Here is a 17,761-nt window from a genome sequence, read left to right on the forward strand (position 1 = left end):
GAATTCCAGATACTGTGCGACATACTGAAGATCTCTATACGTAACATCATTTGCATCTTTGTTAAGACGATATTAGTTTTATTTATCCCGTGTTTATATGCGTTCTTTTTCTCAGAAGACTTATTAAGGAAGAACCTGATATCAGAATACTGAAAACATCACTTATATTTATACAAAGCATTTTTTAATATAGTTAGAAAAATTATAAGCAGTAAAAAGCAAAAAAATATAAGAATAATAATGAAAATTTTATTCGTGATTGTTATATCTAAGAAGTAAATATGCTATTATAATTATTAATTTTCTACTAACAGGTTGTTAATGCAATTAAATATAATTAATATTTGTATATACAAATATATAATGTATTTTTCTACTTGCTGTAAACAACTGAATAGTTAGATTATACAAAAATTAACATCTTAGGAAATAAGATATTAATGTATAAAAGTAAATAGTATGCATAAATGTATCTCTAAGGCATAAATTATCATATTTTAAAAAACGCACATACAATTTTTATTATAAATATATTTTAAATCATATATTTTTAATTTAAAAAGATTCATTAATATACGTGCGAAGTTTCTTTACATGAATGTGTAAAATCTAAAATTATTATTAAAAAAAAATATGTTGCATTTCTACATTAGAAAAAAAAAAGAATTTTTTCTCGAAGATTTTTTTTTGAACGTTCATCGTGATTTTGCATTACGTAAAAATGCTAAAATTTAAATTATATATGCATTTGGAGCTTCAACAGAGTAACTCTTTTCGAGAAGGCAATGCATATTTTCGCGCAATTTCCACGTTTGACCCTTTTCCCTCGTTTCAACAGAAGGGTTGAATTGCTAAACCATTGGCAAATCACCCTCTCGCCAATGCGCATGTACACGTCGTTACCCAACATCGACCTCTCCACTTCTAAATACGCGCTTTAAGAGCGCAAGCGTGTTGGCCATTACGTGCATTTCTTGACCACGCAGAAATACCTCGGTATAATCATTTAAATTAAAACGTAAATGGAATACTACTGAGTAACCGCGCAACCGATAATATTACTCCAATTATTCTGTACGAAGATAAGCACGTTCTCTATGTTCGAGCAACTCTATGGCAGTCGTAAGCCAAGCGCGAGTCGTGAAGGCCATCGTTGAATGTGCGTGTCATGGTCTTCTTCTTATATAAGTGCCGTCATCGCGGAATTACACGACAGTGTCAGTGCGTTCGTTCACCACGAAGCGAGCAGTCGCATGATAGATAAATATTCTCTATATGTGTTATATCGCGTAATTGAGGCTTCCGTCGCTTGCCTTGATACAAAATTTGTAGAGCTAAATGTAACGGTGTAAAGTGCACTAATTTTATTTACTTTTTTACATTTATATCAAATCTACAAACTCAATAAGGTAATGACGAAAATATAAGAAAGAATCAATAAATTGATATGTGTTGACATAATAAGTTAATATATTTATATATAGATATAAGTTTTGTTGACTCTCAGATTTGCCCTTGTTATCATCCTCTATTGTTTTAACATCGAGAGATTTGTTTATATTTAAATTGATATGTGTTTAGTTTTCAAAATTACGTAGTCGTATGCTTTTTGAAAACGAGAACTGATTTTTTACTAGAAATAAATTAAAAAATTGAATAGAAACATTAAATAATTGAATACTCCTTTAATATGTTTTTGTCAAATTCTTACGGAGAGCAATATATAGAAAATAAAACAAATTTTACTTGACATATTCCAAGCAATAATAAGTGATCATAACATCAAGTAAATGACGTTAAAATACATCGTAAATGATCAAAAAGTAGTGACATTTTCACATTATTTTGACATCACGATGATTTATATTCTGCTTGATATACAATATATCATATATATACGTACTTATGTGTTATATACATTTTTCTTCTCTGTTTTTATATTCTTAAATAAAATGTGTGATAGGCTATTAGATAGCTAAAAGATTTTAAATAGAAAAATCTTAAGATGTAAGTAAATCACATTTTGTTATTGCTTACATTGTTGTCTCGTTTTTTTTTTTTTACTGTGATTGATTGACTTAGATTTGCTTCAAATTTTTTGCGAGCCTTAACATTAATAACTGTACTGATGCCTTACGATTTGCATATTCATATTCTTATTTCCAATAATTATCTATATAAATAATGTTTATACGTAATAAAATATAATAAAATAAAATAAAAAGCAAAATAAAATAAAACTAAATATAAAAATTACTTTTACTAATCATTAAAATTAATGGTTCGTTATATTTCTCTCTCTCATGTATTTAACTGTATAATTATATTATAACCAAATAAGAGATTTTAAAAATAATTTTCTGATTTGAAGTACATATTCAATTTTAGTAAACCTATCTTTTTTGTAGGTATGCATATTCAATTCATTTCTGATGTTTTTTTCAGAAAGATTGCTTTACAGAAAACTGTTTTATGAGCGCCATCGGATCAATAGAGATATTCTACAATAACGTGTCATTGCAATGCGGCTTGAATCGTGTTACCTCTGCGATATTAAGTATTTAAGATAGCGAGACGTGTTGTATTACACAGTTCGCGAGACCAATATAACTCGCGTTGGGAATACCGTAAAGATGGGTGGTAGCGGACAGAATGGAAACATCTTTACGTACGACACGCTAGTGCACGCGATATCCGGTGCAGTGGTGAGTTTATATTTTACACGTCAGAAATCTTACACGTGTTACCTCATCGTCGTGGGATAACTTTGACATTTTAACATTTCAGGGTAGCGTCGTCGCGATGGCAGCCTTTTATCCTTTAGATACCGTGCGAAGCCGTTTACAATGTAAGCAGATTCGCGTCTGTCAGATATATGACAAATCAATTATGCGCTCGTTTCCTCCGAGGTGCATTGAAACGAGACAAGCCAGTCTTCAATTTCATTAAACGCGATGACACTCCCGGACAATATTCTGCTACTTTATTGTCATGCACGATCTCGTTACCATTAAATGCTTGCGCCGATAACATTACACTAAATGCATGTTATTATATATTTGGTTATCATTTTGATTGTCGACATTTACGCTATTTAAGCGTATATTTTATGGATTCATTTTTCATTCAGCATTTGTTTAATGCATTTGTATGTCATTATGAATTGACGCATAATTTCCGTAACAATTAAATTTAATATACTGATAGACAAAGCGCAATAAAAGGAACAATTTTGTTAAATGTAAATTTTATGTTTAAAAAAAAATTCGCGATTTGTGCCACAATTCAAGATAAGAATTTAACATTTACAATATATACTGATATGTGCCTTGTAAAACATTTAGAAAAGAAACACAGACATTACATAATGATATACGCCTTGTAAAACATTTAGAAAAGAAACACAGACATTACATATTATATTATACATATGTAATAATTACATACTTCATATGTATATTAAATATAAATATAAATATGAATTTATATTTATATGTTCGGCGCGCAATTTGGGGGAATTTTTCAGATAGAGTTGCGTTTTAAGATCGACGATTGTTCGGCGCGCAAAGTGAGGGGGGTGGGAGGGGATACATGTAGTACTTCAGATAAATATTGCGAAGAATATTATGACGTCGACCCGCCATCAGAGGTTTATTGATATTCGCAAATTCTCGCAAGTGCTGAGACACGCGTATATCTCTTTATATAGAATCTCGATTTAATAACTTATACCGGCGACTAAGGTAGGCTTCCATTACAATACCTTACTGATGAGTCCAGTATTGGAAGCCGGGACGAAACGCCAACATTACGTGATATTCTTCGCAATATATTAGAATAAATAAAATTAAAGATTTTAATGAATCTATGGCTCGTAGCCCTGTTCTCTTATTAGTTATGAATTTATATATTTTTTGAAATTCATTTATATTTGTATATTTGAGAAAATAAGTTTATTTTATAAATTTTATAACGCGCGCAGAAAATAGAGACATGATTACAATGTTCCTTGAAAAATTAAAAAGAATGGTATTACTTATGTTTAAAAGTTAAGACACGCGTTCTATTTCTTATGATAATTATTCAGATACACAACTTTATCTTTTATCTCATTCAATAATCTCGTTAACAAACCTATTCTTCTGCTTACAGTGGAAGAAAGACTCCAATCAAAAAATACATTAGCTACTATACGAGAACTCATTGCGAAAGAAGGACCGTACGTATATATACATACATTTATCTCAAATATGTATTTTCTCAAAGCAAACTCTATGCATGTCTTGAATGAAATGCGCGTTGTACAAACTACGACAAATATATAGAGAAACCAGTTTCTTCTTGGTTCACAGATTCTAGCATAAATAAATACGTTAACAAGGAATTACTCATGGTTTAATAACGCAGGTGTTGTAATATTCCCGTAAATGCGTAGAATGAATTTGCACCTAAATTTGATTGGCTGGTCCCCAATATGCTACCGCTTTACGCAATTTTACACCTAATAAAGAAAGTGTCGACCCAAATTTGAATGATTGTTTTCAATATTGTTATTGCCATTACGCGCAATGTAACATCTGTTTTTTTTTTACATTGTTTTTTATATTATACACCTGGATTTTTTTATTAGGGATTGAGAAAAAAAGTCGTTAAATTTTAATAAATATTTCTTTAAATAGTCCTAACAAAATATCTACTTACGGTAAATAAATATTTAGATAAATGAAAAAAAAATGATAGTTGAATTAAACTAATGGTCCTTAGATCTAATAAATATATATGTTTACATTTCTTTTAATATTCCGCTAGGACTATTTTCTGAGAAATATTTATTAAAATTAATAAAGTAAATTTTTTCAGAAAATGTATCATAAAATTTCGCGTTATTATATCTTTAAAACACTCTCATAACTTAATATTGTCGTTTATCTTTTTAAGATATACTCTATACAGAGGCATTATCCCTGTTCTGCAGAGCCTGTGTGCAAGTAATTTTGTTTATTTCTACACATTCCACGGCTTAAAAGAACTGAGAAGCAAAAGGAATCAAACGGCTGGCAATGACTTGCTTCTCGCGTCAATTGCTGGTACGGCTTCTTGTCAACAGACTTTATGTTTCGCGTAGTACATGTGATTCGATTTCACTTTGTAAATAATTAGAGTACTAAGAGTAAAAGTTGTTTAATCACAAATGATTGAAAACACATAGAAAATAACCAAAATAAAATAAGTAATACTTCGAAACATTTATATTTCAATTTAAACGTATATTTCATTTAAAAAGAAATTTAATCGGAAATTTAATTATAAAGATAAATAATAATTATTTTAATGACATATGAAAAGATATTAGATTATGCAGGGAAATTGATAAGAAAGAAATATATAGATAATATTCAGCTAAATTTTTCTTCAACGAAATATACACTGTAAAAAATAAGATGTTAATTTTAACTTAAACATAAAGTAGACTTTCTGAGATATGAAAAAATGTTAAAATTAACATTTTTGTGTTGATACGTCATTAAGTATACATCTTTAAGTTAAAATTAACATTTTATTTTTTACAGTGTAAACTTTAGTTTTAGCGGAAGAACGTGTAACTAGTGAAAAATCTTGACATTTTATATATTTATACATATATTTGCATTACAGGTGTTATCAATGTCCTCACTACGACACCTCTGTGGGTTGTAAATACAAGATTGAAGATGAGAGGCGTTGGAGTAACTCTAGAAAAAAATAACAATAAATATACTACTCTATACGGTACGTTAGCATTCAGAACAAAATTCGCGAATATTTATTTAGATAATCAATAGTTGAATTGACTATTTAAATGACTTTTATCTTTAAACATTTTTATATTTTCGGTTCTAGTGATTCTGATCATGCTTTGTTTAAAAATCAAACAGTCCATATCGTATATACCGATACTAATGCAACGCAAACATATCCTCTAATTTAATGATGTATACACTGTATATGTTAACGTATGCATTTACAATAACACGCTTTACATGTCGTCCGTTTGCTTCATTACTTGAAACAATTATGATATTCAATAAGCGTGACATTTGGTTATCATGAATAAATAAATCTCGTAGACATAATGACAAATTGGTAGTTCATAATTGGATATATTATTAATGACATAATTAAAGGAGTCATTCTTTTTCAAAATTATGTTTCGCTATTAAAATTTACTTATTCATATACATGTGTACATGTTAATTAATGTAAAAATAGTCTTGAACAATAAACGATCACAGCATATTCGGAAAATTGTAAGTATGCTGAAAGAAGATATAATTTTTAAAATATTTTCATTGATCCAAAGGAATAATTTTTTTTAATACGAGCAAAGAAATATTTCATTGAAATTAAGATACTTTTTTTAGTGTAGATATGAGTATCGCTAGAGAGACGAAAAACTTTCTAAAGTTTTTAGTGATTTTTAGTGATCCAGAGAAAGTAATTATTCATCACAATTTTTCATAATTCTTTGAATAGACAAATTCTAAAGTTGATAACTTCTTAAAGCAAAGATATTGTATTTCCGAGTATAGGATTGATTTGTATTAATTATCATGTAAAATTTCTGTATTTATATAAGTCTTAGGTCATTATTTTTTAATGTCATTGTGTTTTACAGATGGTCTGTTGCACATATGGAAGTACGAAGGTTTGAAACAGCTATGGGCGGGAACGTTACCGAGTCTTATGCTTGTTGCAAATCCGGCCATCCAATTTATGACATATGAGAGCATTAAGAGAAGAGTCATCACATCTACTGGTACTGCACAACCACCGGCATTGGTTTTCTTCATTATAGGAGCGATAGCGAAAGCGGTTGCCACGGTGATAACATATCCTTTGCAACTTGTACAAACGAAATTGAGGGTATAGGATATTGACGTTTTTAATTTGATTGAGAAAAAATAAATTTAAGAGTAAGTATTTTTTAATCACTAAACTATTTAAATTTCAGCACGGGTACAAATATCCTAATCTACCCCCAGACGCAGGCACATTGCAAATATTATTTTATATTCTGAAGTAAGTATAATAAAAAAATATTACATGAATATGTGATGTATCTATTTTACATTTTATCTTTGCAATTTGTAAGATATTGATATGAGCGTGTATTTTTTGCCCGCAGAAAGGAAGGGATAAGTGGTTTATTTAAAGGGATGGAGGCCAAACTTTTGCAGACTATCCTCACTGCTGCTTTGATGTTCTTAGCTTATGAGAAAATTGCACGATTCGTTTTCCGAATACTTTTGCATAGACCTTATCTCAGATAACCTTTCTTTCCCAATGTTACAAAACACCTTAAGTCTCGATTTGCTCGAATCTTAAATCAAATTTTGTACATTCCTACGCATTTTATCTTCTTTGTATAATTATATAAATAGATATAATAAAATGGTATTGTAGCCTAGGCTATATTATAGATAATTTTTACCTCGAAAGTCTCAAGAGAGTTTTGATATTTGGTACAATTACATAATTTGATTTTTCAATAATACTACAAATACTTTTTCCCACACCACCTAGGAGGTAAAGTATAAGGTGCGTTTTTTTTTACGTGGGCCCCCAGTAGGCCTACTCCACACAGTAATAAATTAATTTTATTAACAAATAATAGAATCTCATTTTTACGACCGTACAATTGTTAAACAATAACAAGAAAGAAGGACGCACAAAGCAAAGCCTATCACGGTCAAAGCTAGATCAAGATGCTTATTATCATTATGTGTGAATTTATATATCGCGTATGTAGTTCTCTCAATCGCGTGCCGAACATTTTTTTCAGACTTACAACGCAACTCTAAATAACTACCGCGGTAATATTACTTTAGTTAGATTGACAATCAATCTAACAAATTTCGATGCTAATAGCATCTTATTAGATCTTAATAATATGTTGAAAGACATATATTAAAATTTAATATTAAAGATCTAACAAATTTCGATGCTATATATAGCATTTCCCCAATCGTCATTACGTTTACTCGCTAAAATGTTGTCATAGATAACTTGCGCATTTCATAAATAATTTCACGATTATGCAAAGGAGTCTTTTTTTCGCTTTTTTTTAAATTTCACTGTTATCTTTTTAGCACACAAAAAGCAATGGTTTTTAAATTGAAAACGTGATTCATTTATTCGTAGTCTTACATGAGAAGGGAAGGGGGCACCTCCTCTACGCACACACGCAGCAATTAATTTGTCGTTTATATATCGTTTTCTACATGCGTCATGAACGACATCACATTTTAAATTTTTCAAGAAATTAATTTTACTGTCATTTCTCTTCACGCTTGACAATATGAAAGTCTCCAAATCTTTTTCTTTCACTATAATTCTATCTTCATTATCCACAATTTCTTCACAGATAAAACAATTCACACGCATGGATGCCATGATAAAATAACAAACAACACCACGATACTAGAATCGCACTAAACGGCCATCTGCAATATTCGGCACGGTCAAAGCCATAGACTTATTAACGTAAAGACGGAGCACACAGTAAAAACGGAGCACACAGGTATCGGAACATGGAAGTAAAGCTATTTGGAGACAGGGAAGAGAAATGGACAGCCAATCATATTGTGAGCCATACTATGAATGGCACGCTGTTTGTGTTTATATATTTTGTAGACCGTGGTCGAGCCGGTCTAGGTAGATGTGCGTACGTTAATGCAAAGAGAGTCTTAGGCAGTCCATTAGGATAAAAAATCTGAAAGCCAGACTTATTACCTAATTACCTGAGGAATACCTATATTGAACCATTACTACACATATATTTGTATATAGCAACATAGAAAACGTGAAAAAAAGTATTTATAATATGATTGAAAAATTTGCGTTACTTTGATGGACTGTTACGGGCAAACTGTTGATCTGACAAAAAATTTGTTAAGCAGAATTTGTAGGAAATTTTCTCCTCTACAATTTGTTATAGAAGTATTTTTTCGATAAACGCACGTGAAACGAGATATACGCGAAAAACTAATTTTTTAGCTATTTTTAAGACATTTTTTCAATATGGCGGTGCCGGCGTATTAATTTTTTGATAGTAAAATGTAAATTTGTTATGAGAGCATCAAATTACGTAATTGTACCAAATATCAAAACTCCCTCGAGACTTTCCAGGTATACCTCTTTTTCAGTATACTTATCGTCTAGGCTATTAAATTTATGTAGCAAATACTATATTATATACTAGAATAAAAGTATGCTCTGCTTAAGAGTACGCATTGAGCTTTACGCAACTTTAACATACCTTTTTATACAGTATAGTATATGTTAATTAAATAAAATGCAATCAAATATTCCGATTTTCGATAATCGAGTCGGCATTGGAATGCGCATAGTTTTATATCGAGTCCAAAGATAACGTGTCAAAAGGAAATGATTAATCGGGCAATAGAATTCGCAGAAGAATCCAAAAAATGTGACCATACTTGCGTAAGATACTGGCGAGTTCACGAAAATCGCAGCGTCGCTTTCGGTCGCAATTTCGGTACAAGTTGAATGACTTGGTGTCGCCGCTTCTGCAAACGCGTAAAGAAAATACGGGACAGCAAGATGAGGGTTCGAAATATGTAAATGTTACGGCGTGTTGCGAACGTTCCCGCAAGATCGATCGCAAGCGATCTGAGGCGATATTAAAATTTCTGACTAAACTTAAAATAGTCAAGTCATCGAAGAGTCAGGTACAACATAACGATTGCAAATCTGTGACTTCCAAGTAAGTATTTGTTGCTAAATAAAATAAGGCATGCGTATTTTTATTATCAAAAATAGAAACATAAGTAGAATACATTAAATTTCCTTTTTTTTTTTTTTTAATGAAGGAACGTTTTTTTATAAATGAGATATTAATAACATTTTTTTTTAAATAAGAATTTTCCTATCAATAAGATAAAAATATTGAAATTTAAGTTAAGAACACACACACATATTGTTTAACTACTAAACTGTTGTAATAATTATTTCATACATAATTTTCAATATTTCCAAAACAGACTCTAATTTATTATATTATTTGTTTTTAATATTTATTAAACTCATTGAAAAGGTACGTGAGAGTAAATAAAAAATAATTATATGTAATAATAATATTAATTATTAATAAAGGTTAATTTTGTAGTTGTAGCATTAGTCATGCTGGAGATACGATGAATTCATCATTGCGTCGCAATACATGCGAAAATGCGATCGATAAAAAACCTATCGACTCAACGATTGCTGCAAAGAGTAAACCAGTACCGAAATCCCCTGTCATAGCTTATGATTATGAGGCAGCTATTAGTCAGCCTGACATTCCCATATATTCAAAAATTGATAATAACACGCAGAACGCGAGTTGGTCGGAGTCCAATGATGAATTGCCAGCACCGATTAATAAAAGAAATTTTTATGTTACCGAAAAAACAAGTTTTACTACTAAAAAAAGGAGAATTATTTCTAAATCGAAGATACAAGCAAAAAAGGTTACAAAACCTCGTCCATCAATTTACGATGCCATTCGGATTAAAAAAGAATTATTACCTTCCTCAAAAATTATTCGAAACATTGAAAATTATAGACAGGAAAATAACGACGGAGTTATTCCGAATTGCCAAATGCCACTTAATCAAGTTCGTTTCCAAATAATCTCTTTATTTTAAATTTACTGACATTATAATTAATTTATGTAATATTCTCTGAAGAATTTGATACATTCTCGAGATGTTCAGGAGACGCTGGAAATCGTAAAAAATGGCAAAAATCTTACGAGAAAAGTTACCAACGTATTTCAAGAAAATTCTAATAAAATTGATAAAGATACAAGATCGTGTGTCCCTCAAAATAAGATCAGCAAAATTCCACGTATAAAACCACCGATAAAACCAAATTCCTTTTTATCTATAAATGGACAATCTCGTGATTATCCGGTACAATTACATACTTATTTGTCCGAAGAAAGCATTAATGTATTTTAGCATACTGAAAAAATTTTGGTTAGATTAATTGAAATTTTGATTGAAATGAACTTATTAGAATTTTTTGTTTAAATCAACTAAAATATTCAGTTATGATAACTGATATTCTGATTGATTAGATTCTTCTGATTTATCTATCTTCAATCAAATTTAATTTTATTTAACAGAGTGCAAAATTATCATTGAAAAATGAATTAAAATATTCCACGGAATCTTCCGCAGACGATGAAGAAGAAAAGATATTCAAGTACGTGAGTAAAATAGAAAGATAATTTGTTAGACGATAAATGTTCTGATAAATGATTATTAAATTTATGCTTATTTTTTATAAATAGGTTTTCTTAGTTATAAACATTAACAATTAGTTTCTAAGATAATTATTTATTTCTAATATTTTTATCTTATTTATTTTATCACGCTTATTTTTATTCTATTGACTAATTTATTATTTAATATGTAATAAATAATTTTCTGGTATTAATTTAAAATATAATTAAATAATTTGTATTAAATTTGTATATATAATTTTAACAAATTGGAAAACAGTTTGAAGAGGGAAACTTTATATGCTCTGGATTATAAAAAAACCAAAAACATTTTACCAATCGTTAATGAAAATTCGTAAGTTGAGTTTTTTAAAAAATAAAATATGTATATTTAGAATTTCATGTTTTATGTTGAAAAATACTGCTAACAATATAAGTGAAATTTTTGGCTTAGAAAGTTTTCGTGCCATGAAAAAAATTCAGAAATGGATGCTGATGAAGAATTCGAGGGAGATCTGTTGACTCCAACAAAGAATTCGCCGATCGTTACAGACACTGGCGATGATCCGCGTTCTGCTACATTGTTAAAAAGTTTGGCTCTAAAATGCGAATGTCGATCATGCAATGATTATAAATACGCTTCTACTATTTGTACTGATCAACATACCGAAACCGAATCCTGGAGCTCTCCCGCGATAGAAAATATGAAAAAATGGTAGAAAAAGATTATTTATTTAAAAAATACAAGAAAATTCAATTTTTTAAATATGTTGAAGCAATTACATCTGTATGTTATAATTTCTATGTAGGAAATCTATGAGGCATCGTAAGTTCATCGATGCGAGTTCCGAAGATTTGGACTTGTTATCGGATTATAACGCTATTAATTATAACAAGACAAAAAAGAAAAATAATGGATTGAATGTGGGTCATACTACGAAACAACCCTCGATAGTTCACACTAAAATGAAAACTTATCAAACAACCAGTTTCTCCTTTTTTAATGTCTTCTTTGATATTGTTTTTTGGCCTTTCATTTTCGTTCGTGCAAAACAATGACTCATAACTATGTATAATATCATAAATCTCTGTTACTTATTGTTACGTAGCTTGTTGATATTTTGTACCATATGCAATATTATGATAATGAACAAAAAACATGAACAAAAAACATTCTTGAAATTTATAGGAAGGTATACATGTGGATTTAATGTAAATATTACAAAAGTAATATTATCTTAAGAATCTATGAATTTCGATTTGCGAATTTGTTGTAATTTTATATATAGCATAACTGCGGTTAGGATTGCGATAAAAAGCGTTCCTAATATAAGTGAGAAGATTGTATAAAATTCATTGTTGCTTATGCTTTATACTTCTTTCGCTTTTGCCGTTGTGTCAACAGCTATTTCTTTGACTGGATTCCGTGTTTAAATCGTCTACCATGATTACTTTAAAATGTCGTCCAACACGAACCGCATCCGATAATAGTACCGAATTCGTCAAATTGTTTGAAGGTGATGCATACATTAACGATCGACGACGTCTTCCTGGCTCGATTTGCTAAAATAAGTTTTAAACATGCAAATTAAAAAATGCAAAAATTTCTAGTGTGGTTTGTATTATACAGTAAAAAATTTTAGATATTTAGAATAATTTATTTTGAAGTATTTTATGTACTATTATATAAGAATTTGTTGAATTGTAAACAATTAATGTTTGTCATGCAAATATTAATTTGAAAGAATTAAACATGTAGTTTTAACAGATATTGCAAATACTCACATAACACAGTTTTCTGACAATTTTGTTTTAAGTAAGTATTTTTGTATTTTTGTATTAATGTATACCATTCCATTCTATGATTCTAGATTTCAAATTCTATAAATCCGTTTTATAAAATTTACGGCTTATAATGCCGCACCTGATTGATCGAAATATACTAGGCCACTATCCAATCTCATCTCATTATATACGACAAACGTAATACAATTACGTAATGTTTTCTAATTCCACTATGCTAGAGACGTTTTTAAGACGTAGAACTTCCTCTGGATGTCATTAAGACATCCCTTGAAAAGCTGCATTGTTTGAGTAATCATAATTGAATTGACTTTTGTAACTTACTTGATTTGCTTCCGGACAAGGTTCACAGTTGATTTTACATAATTCGACATTACATTCGATGAATAGATCCAAAACATCGGGGAATTTAAAGGCTTGAAAGAATGCGTAAGCGATAATAGAAGCGCCTGTATTAGCCGTATCTTTTGTCTTTTGAAAGGCACCAAACAACTTCGGTTTCAAAATGCAGCCTCTTTCGTCGGTGAGTTGCAGTATGTTGGTCGAAATTTCGTTTCGCGCCACACAGTCGCGCACCTTCAAAATAATTATAAATGTTTGTTCAATTTATACTACATTGTTTTAAATTTAGAGCGTGTATATACACAATTATACAAAATATACAATAAACATACAAAATATATATAATACGAATATAAATGTAAAAAAATTATGTTACGTTACAAATACAAATAAAATGTGTCATAATTATTAAATATCAACTTTTTTGAGTACTGTATATAAATTAATTATATATTATGTTAATGCTATTTATTTTTTCATAATATTAAAACACACACAAATTATTATGTGTGTACGATTGTTTCTAACGTATACCTGAAGATCGAAATCAGGATCGCCTTCCACAGAGATTACTAACGTTAATGTTTCTCCAATTTGTATAGGTCTATTAACTGTAGGTGCAAAAGGTCCTTTGCCAATTTGAACATCCAGTTTGGCTATCGCAGTGTCACCATTAAAGGCAATGATCTCCTGTTTTAACATATCTACTAAAAGATTCACCCTTAAAGCTTTATTGATGTTTTCTTTCCAGAGACATCGTACTCTTTGAACTGTATCCCAGACTTCTTGTACACTCGGTTCATTCTTTAACAATAAACATTTTTTTATTTAAATATTTGACGTAAGTATAAACGATATTTTTGCAATCTAACAAACGAAGTCGTAATACCTCTTGCGGAAGTATTTATTGAGTTATTCGATACTATCTTTTTTGGCGTTTTTTTTAGGCCAAAAGAATATACGTGTCGCGGTATTTATCAATATGTGGCTTTGTTTTTGAGTTACACATTTTTGAAAATTTGAAATGTTAAACGAAATATTAAATATTAAAATATTTCACTCTAGCGAATCGGTTTCGTATTCATGTCTATTTATTAAGCTAGCGTGCACAATCGGGTGAAATGTAAAGAGAATTAGCACTCTTTTATTGTTCTAGCTTAGCAAAAAATCGGTTTTATGCTACCTTTTAAAAAATAGAATGCCATTAAAAATAATAACGATAATATATAATACAAATTCTCATACTATAATTTAGTGTTAATTATATGCTTTTAATATATCTTACAATAATTAAAATTTCTGTACATTATTAAAACGTATGTCATATTAGAGAAAACTATCAAATTAGCTCATAAGTAGCACTAAATTATAATATATAATGAGTAATTTTTTCTTAAATCTTTATTATTTTTGGTATTCGGTACTAACTTGTAATACAAGAACGTTTTCCAAATATGCTTGACCAGAACTTGTGAAATCGTTAATAAATTGAGTACCACAAGAGTCTAGATTTACAGTGAATGAGTACTGCGTTGAGCTAGAATTCTGTTCTACGTAGTTGCATTCCGGATTTGTATAATATCCCTGAAATTAAATATTAATACGTTATATTATTAATGATTGCTTTGATGCAATAAATTTTATTTCGCGCTTACCTTAGAATAAATAATGCCGTTAAAAACACGATTAAATTCAATATTGATCGTCATCATTGTCTTACTGCATTCGACATTAATGCTATGAATATGGGGAGGATGATTAAAATCATCGTCAGTTTGAATCTCTGGACGATAAAAATATAAATTATCTTTTTGTATATTTTATGTATTATAATATATTTATGTTGTATGTGTGGTAAAGAGATACATACCTCCAGTGTCAAGACTTGAGAAACTAGTTTCGGTTTCAGGAGTTTGAGGACCTGCTTGTGCAGTTGGTACATTAGAAACAGTACTTATGCCAATTTTATTTTGCGTTGTAAAAGGAGAGATTGGTCTTCTGGTAGTTGTCGAGGTAATTGAAGGTCCTAAAGATTCTGAACACTTATGCCAATTTTATTTTGCTTTGTAAAAGGAGAGATTGGTCTTCTGGTAGTTGTCGAGGTAATTGAAGGTCCTAAAGATTCTGATGATCCTACAAATCCTGTAAGTCCTGAGAAATCTAAAGGTTTTGAGAGTTCTGAGAATCCTGAGGATTCTGGGAGTTCTGAGGATCCTGAAGGTCTTAACGATCCTGGAGGTACTACGAATCCTGGAAGTCCTGAGGGTTTTGTGATTCCTGATAATCCTGATGGTCTTAATGAAACTGAGGGTCTTGAGAATTCTGAGGATCCTGAGAATCCTGATGATTGTGAAGATCCAGAAAATCCAGAGAATCCTGAGGTACTTGAAGGCCCCGATAATTGTAGAGGTCCTGAAGACTGGCTTGACAATTCTAAAATATGGCTACCCGTTGCAATCTGGATGTTCTGTGTGTAATAATTTAATATATTTAATTAAGTATATTACATACAGTATACGAGATTAATTTGATGCATTATTATAGTATTATACATATCTAATACAGTACTTACAGGATTTACAAAAGCATCTGCGCTAAATCTAACAAGATTTACATTTCCACTGTCCAAAATGTCATCAGTTGGATTCCTAATAACCAATTGTTTGCCAGTCTTGGAGGTCGACTGAGATTTTGAATTAGGCAACGAGAATATCAGAGTTTGCGGTGTTACACAAGTTGTTGACGATTTTGAGCAATTTAGTGGCAAAAGGACCCGCTGCAATTGATTCGACTGAGGATTGTAGAATGTTGAACCATTAAAATTTTGCGGAACATTTTTTGAGGATTGTTGACTATTCGATTTTATTGAATATGGTATGGATGGAGGTTGTTCAAATGTTGAGAAATTAATATTTAGCGGGGTGGAGATTGATGATGGTCGAATAGTATAATTTATTTCGTCCCTTTTCTGAGAGTTCTTGACCTGGAAGGGTTGCTTTCCGAGTGGTTGTTGGTTGCCGAAGGCCGACAAGTACACATTTGGATCCGATTGCCGACGAACTGTAAAAATGTATTAACTTATAAGTGATATGCCCATCATAATAGATTCCTTAATTTCCGTGAATATAAGAAAACATGGCATCAACGAAAAGAGTTTTTTAAAGTAATTTAATATTATTTTTTTCACTATTACTTGTACGATAGATTTTTTTACGTAAAAAATCTGTTATTTAGCATTTTAAAGTATAAAAACAAAATATTAAATAAAGATAAAATATTATAAAGAATTATACATGGATTAGAGTTCTTTATTTAAAGCAATTCTTGATCTTCTGTCATAATTACATGAAAATTTATAATAATTTGAATAAAATGTTGCCCAAATAGCCTGTCTGTAATTCTACTTTCAACGTCAGTGATCTCTACAGGATGTCTCAATAAAATTATAAATTTTTTCTCATATATGTTTTGATTTGAAAGTAAAGAAAAGTATCAATACCAGTGCTTGAAACACTTTCGGTTTCAGGAATTCTTGCGAATCCTGAGACTCTTGGAGATCTTGAAGATTTCGAAAATTCTGAGAATCCTGAGGGTTGTGAAAATCCTTCTGCAAATCCTGAAGCTCGTAAAGATCTTGAGGCTTTTTCTTGGGAAGGATGAGTTGACACTAAAACGGTACCCCCTCCAAACTGAAAATTCTACATATGATAATTTAATTGATTATATTACATTTATGACATATTCGAAATTAAGCATAGTATATGTATATATGTATTTAAGGGAGGTTTCTATCTTGTTGAGTCAAAAAATCGATTTTTTTACATATGCTTAAAGATTGTGTTTTCAAAAATATATGGTAAAAATTTCAAATCAAAATTCGAAAAATTGATCGAGTTACAGCCTATTGAAGAATCAGGTAGCCTTTCGAAGCGCTAGGACGGAGCCTGCGAGGATAGGACTTATCTGCGCGTCGTCCTCTTTTGTTTGGGTCTTTGCAGCTGCTCTATTATTTTTTTGTCATATTTCTACGTGACCGTTAACCAGGTCATTTTCTCCATTTTTATTTCGGTATACTTCGAAACGTTGAAGTGAGATCGCCGACTAGCTGTAACATAAATACTACCTAAACTTTAAACGCGTTTTTCTCAAAACGGCGCTTTTTAAGTTGATGGAAGTTCTGTACAAATCCCAAATAATGCGATCGATATGATTTTGGTCTTAAAATGTTTGGAAATACCACCTCTCTAAAGTAGACTAGAATAAAGAGAAAATATTGAAAACTTTTTTTTCATGAATAAACAACTGCAACAATTTTTCGTAAAAAAATTTTTTGTTTGAACGATTATA

At 30.3% G+C, this 17,761-nt stretch overlaps 3 protein-coding genes across 4 annotated transcripts; 2 read left to right on the plus strand and 1 right to left on the minus strand.

The window, feature by feature from the left end:
- The first annotated feature begins 966 nt into the window (after positions 1 to 966).
- Positions 967 to 7,408, plus strand: PMP34 (Peroxisomal Membrane Protein 34). Of its 2 annotated transcripts, none has more exons than XM_018541505.1 (9): positions 967 to 1,409; positions 2,446 to 2,705; positions 2,788 to 2,848; positions 4,153 to 4,219; positions 4,939 to 5,087; positions 5,656 to 5,769; positions 6,656 to 6,903; positions 6,992 to 7,059; positions 7,166 to 7,408. In XM_018541505.1, exons 2-9 carry the CDS (start codon positions 2,634 to 2,636, stop codon positions 7,308 to 7,310), a joined length of 924 nt encoding a protein of 307 aa, XP_018397007.1. In that variant the 5' UTR covers positions 967 to 1,409; positions 2,446 to 2,633; the 3' UTR covers positions 7,311 to 7,408. The 2 variants fall into 2 exon arrangements, with proteins under 2 accessions (XP_018397007.1, XP_018397008.1); XM_018541506.1 differs by having other exon boundaries at positions 2,450 to 2,705.
- Positions 7,409 to 9,411: 2,003 nt separating this feature from the next.
- On the plus strand, positions 9,412 to 12,328 carry LOC108775163 (uncharacterized). Its single transcript, XM_018541451.1, has 7 exons — positions 9,412 to 9,766; positions 10,169 to 10,658; positions 10,731 to 10,955; positions 11,171 to 11,250; positions 11,550 to 11,624; positions 11,724 to 11,984; positions 12,079 to 12,328. Exons 2-7 carry the CDS (start codon positions 10,197 to 10,199, stop codon positions 12,326 to 12,328), a joined length of 1,353 nt encoding a protein of 450 aa, XP_018396953.1. The 5' UTR covers positions 9,412 to 9,766; positions 10,169 to 10,196.
- A 339-nt stretch (positions 12,329 to 12,667) lies between these two features.
- On the minus strand, positions 12,668 to 15,356 carry LOC108775164 (uncharacterized). The gene is made up of 6 exons (XM_018541452.1): positions 15,285 to 15,356; positions 15,070 to 15,195; positions 14,843 to 14,998; positions 13,949 to 14,218; positions 13,397 to 13,648; positions 12,668 to 12,832 (listed from the first exon to the last, which is right to left on the minus strand). The coding sequence occupies exons 1-6, from the start codon at positions 15,354 to 15,356 to the stop codon at positions 12,668 to 12,670; spliced, it is 1,041 nt and encodes a 346-aa protein (XP_018396954.1).
- Between the last annotated feature and the right edge of the window lie 2,405 nt (positions 15,357 to 17,761).

Source organism: Cyphomyrmex costatus, unplaced genomic scaffold (assembly GCF_001594065.2).
Source record: "Cyphomyrmex costatus isolate MS0001 unplaced genomic scaffold, Ccosl1.0 scaffold29, whole genome shotgun sequence".
In the NCBI taxonomy this organism is placed as follows: Eukaryota; Metazoa; Arthropoda; class Insecta; order Hymenoptera; family Formicidae; genus Cyphomyrmex; species Cyphomyrmex costatus.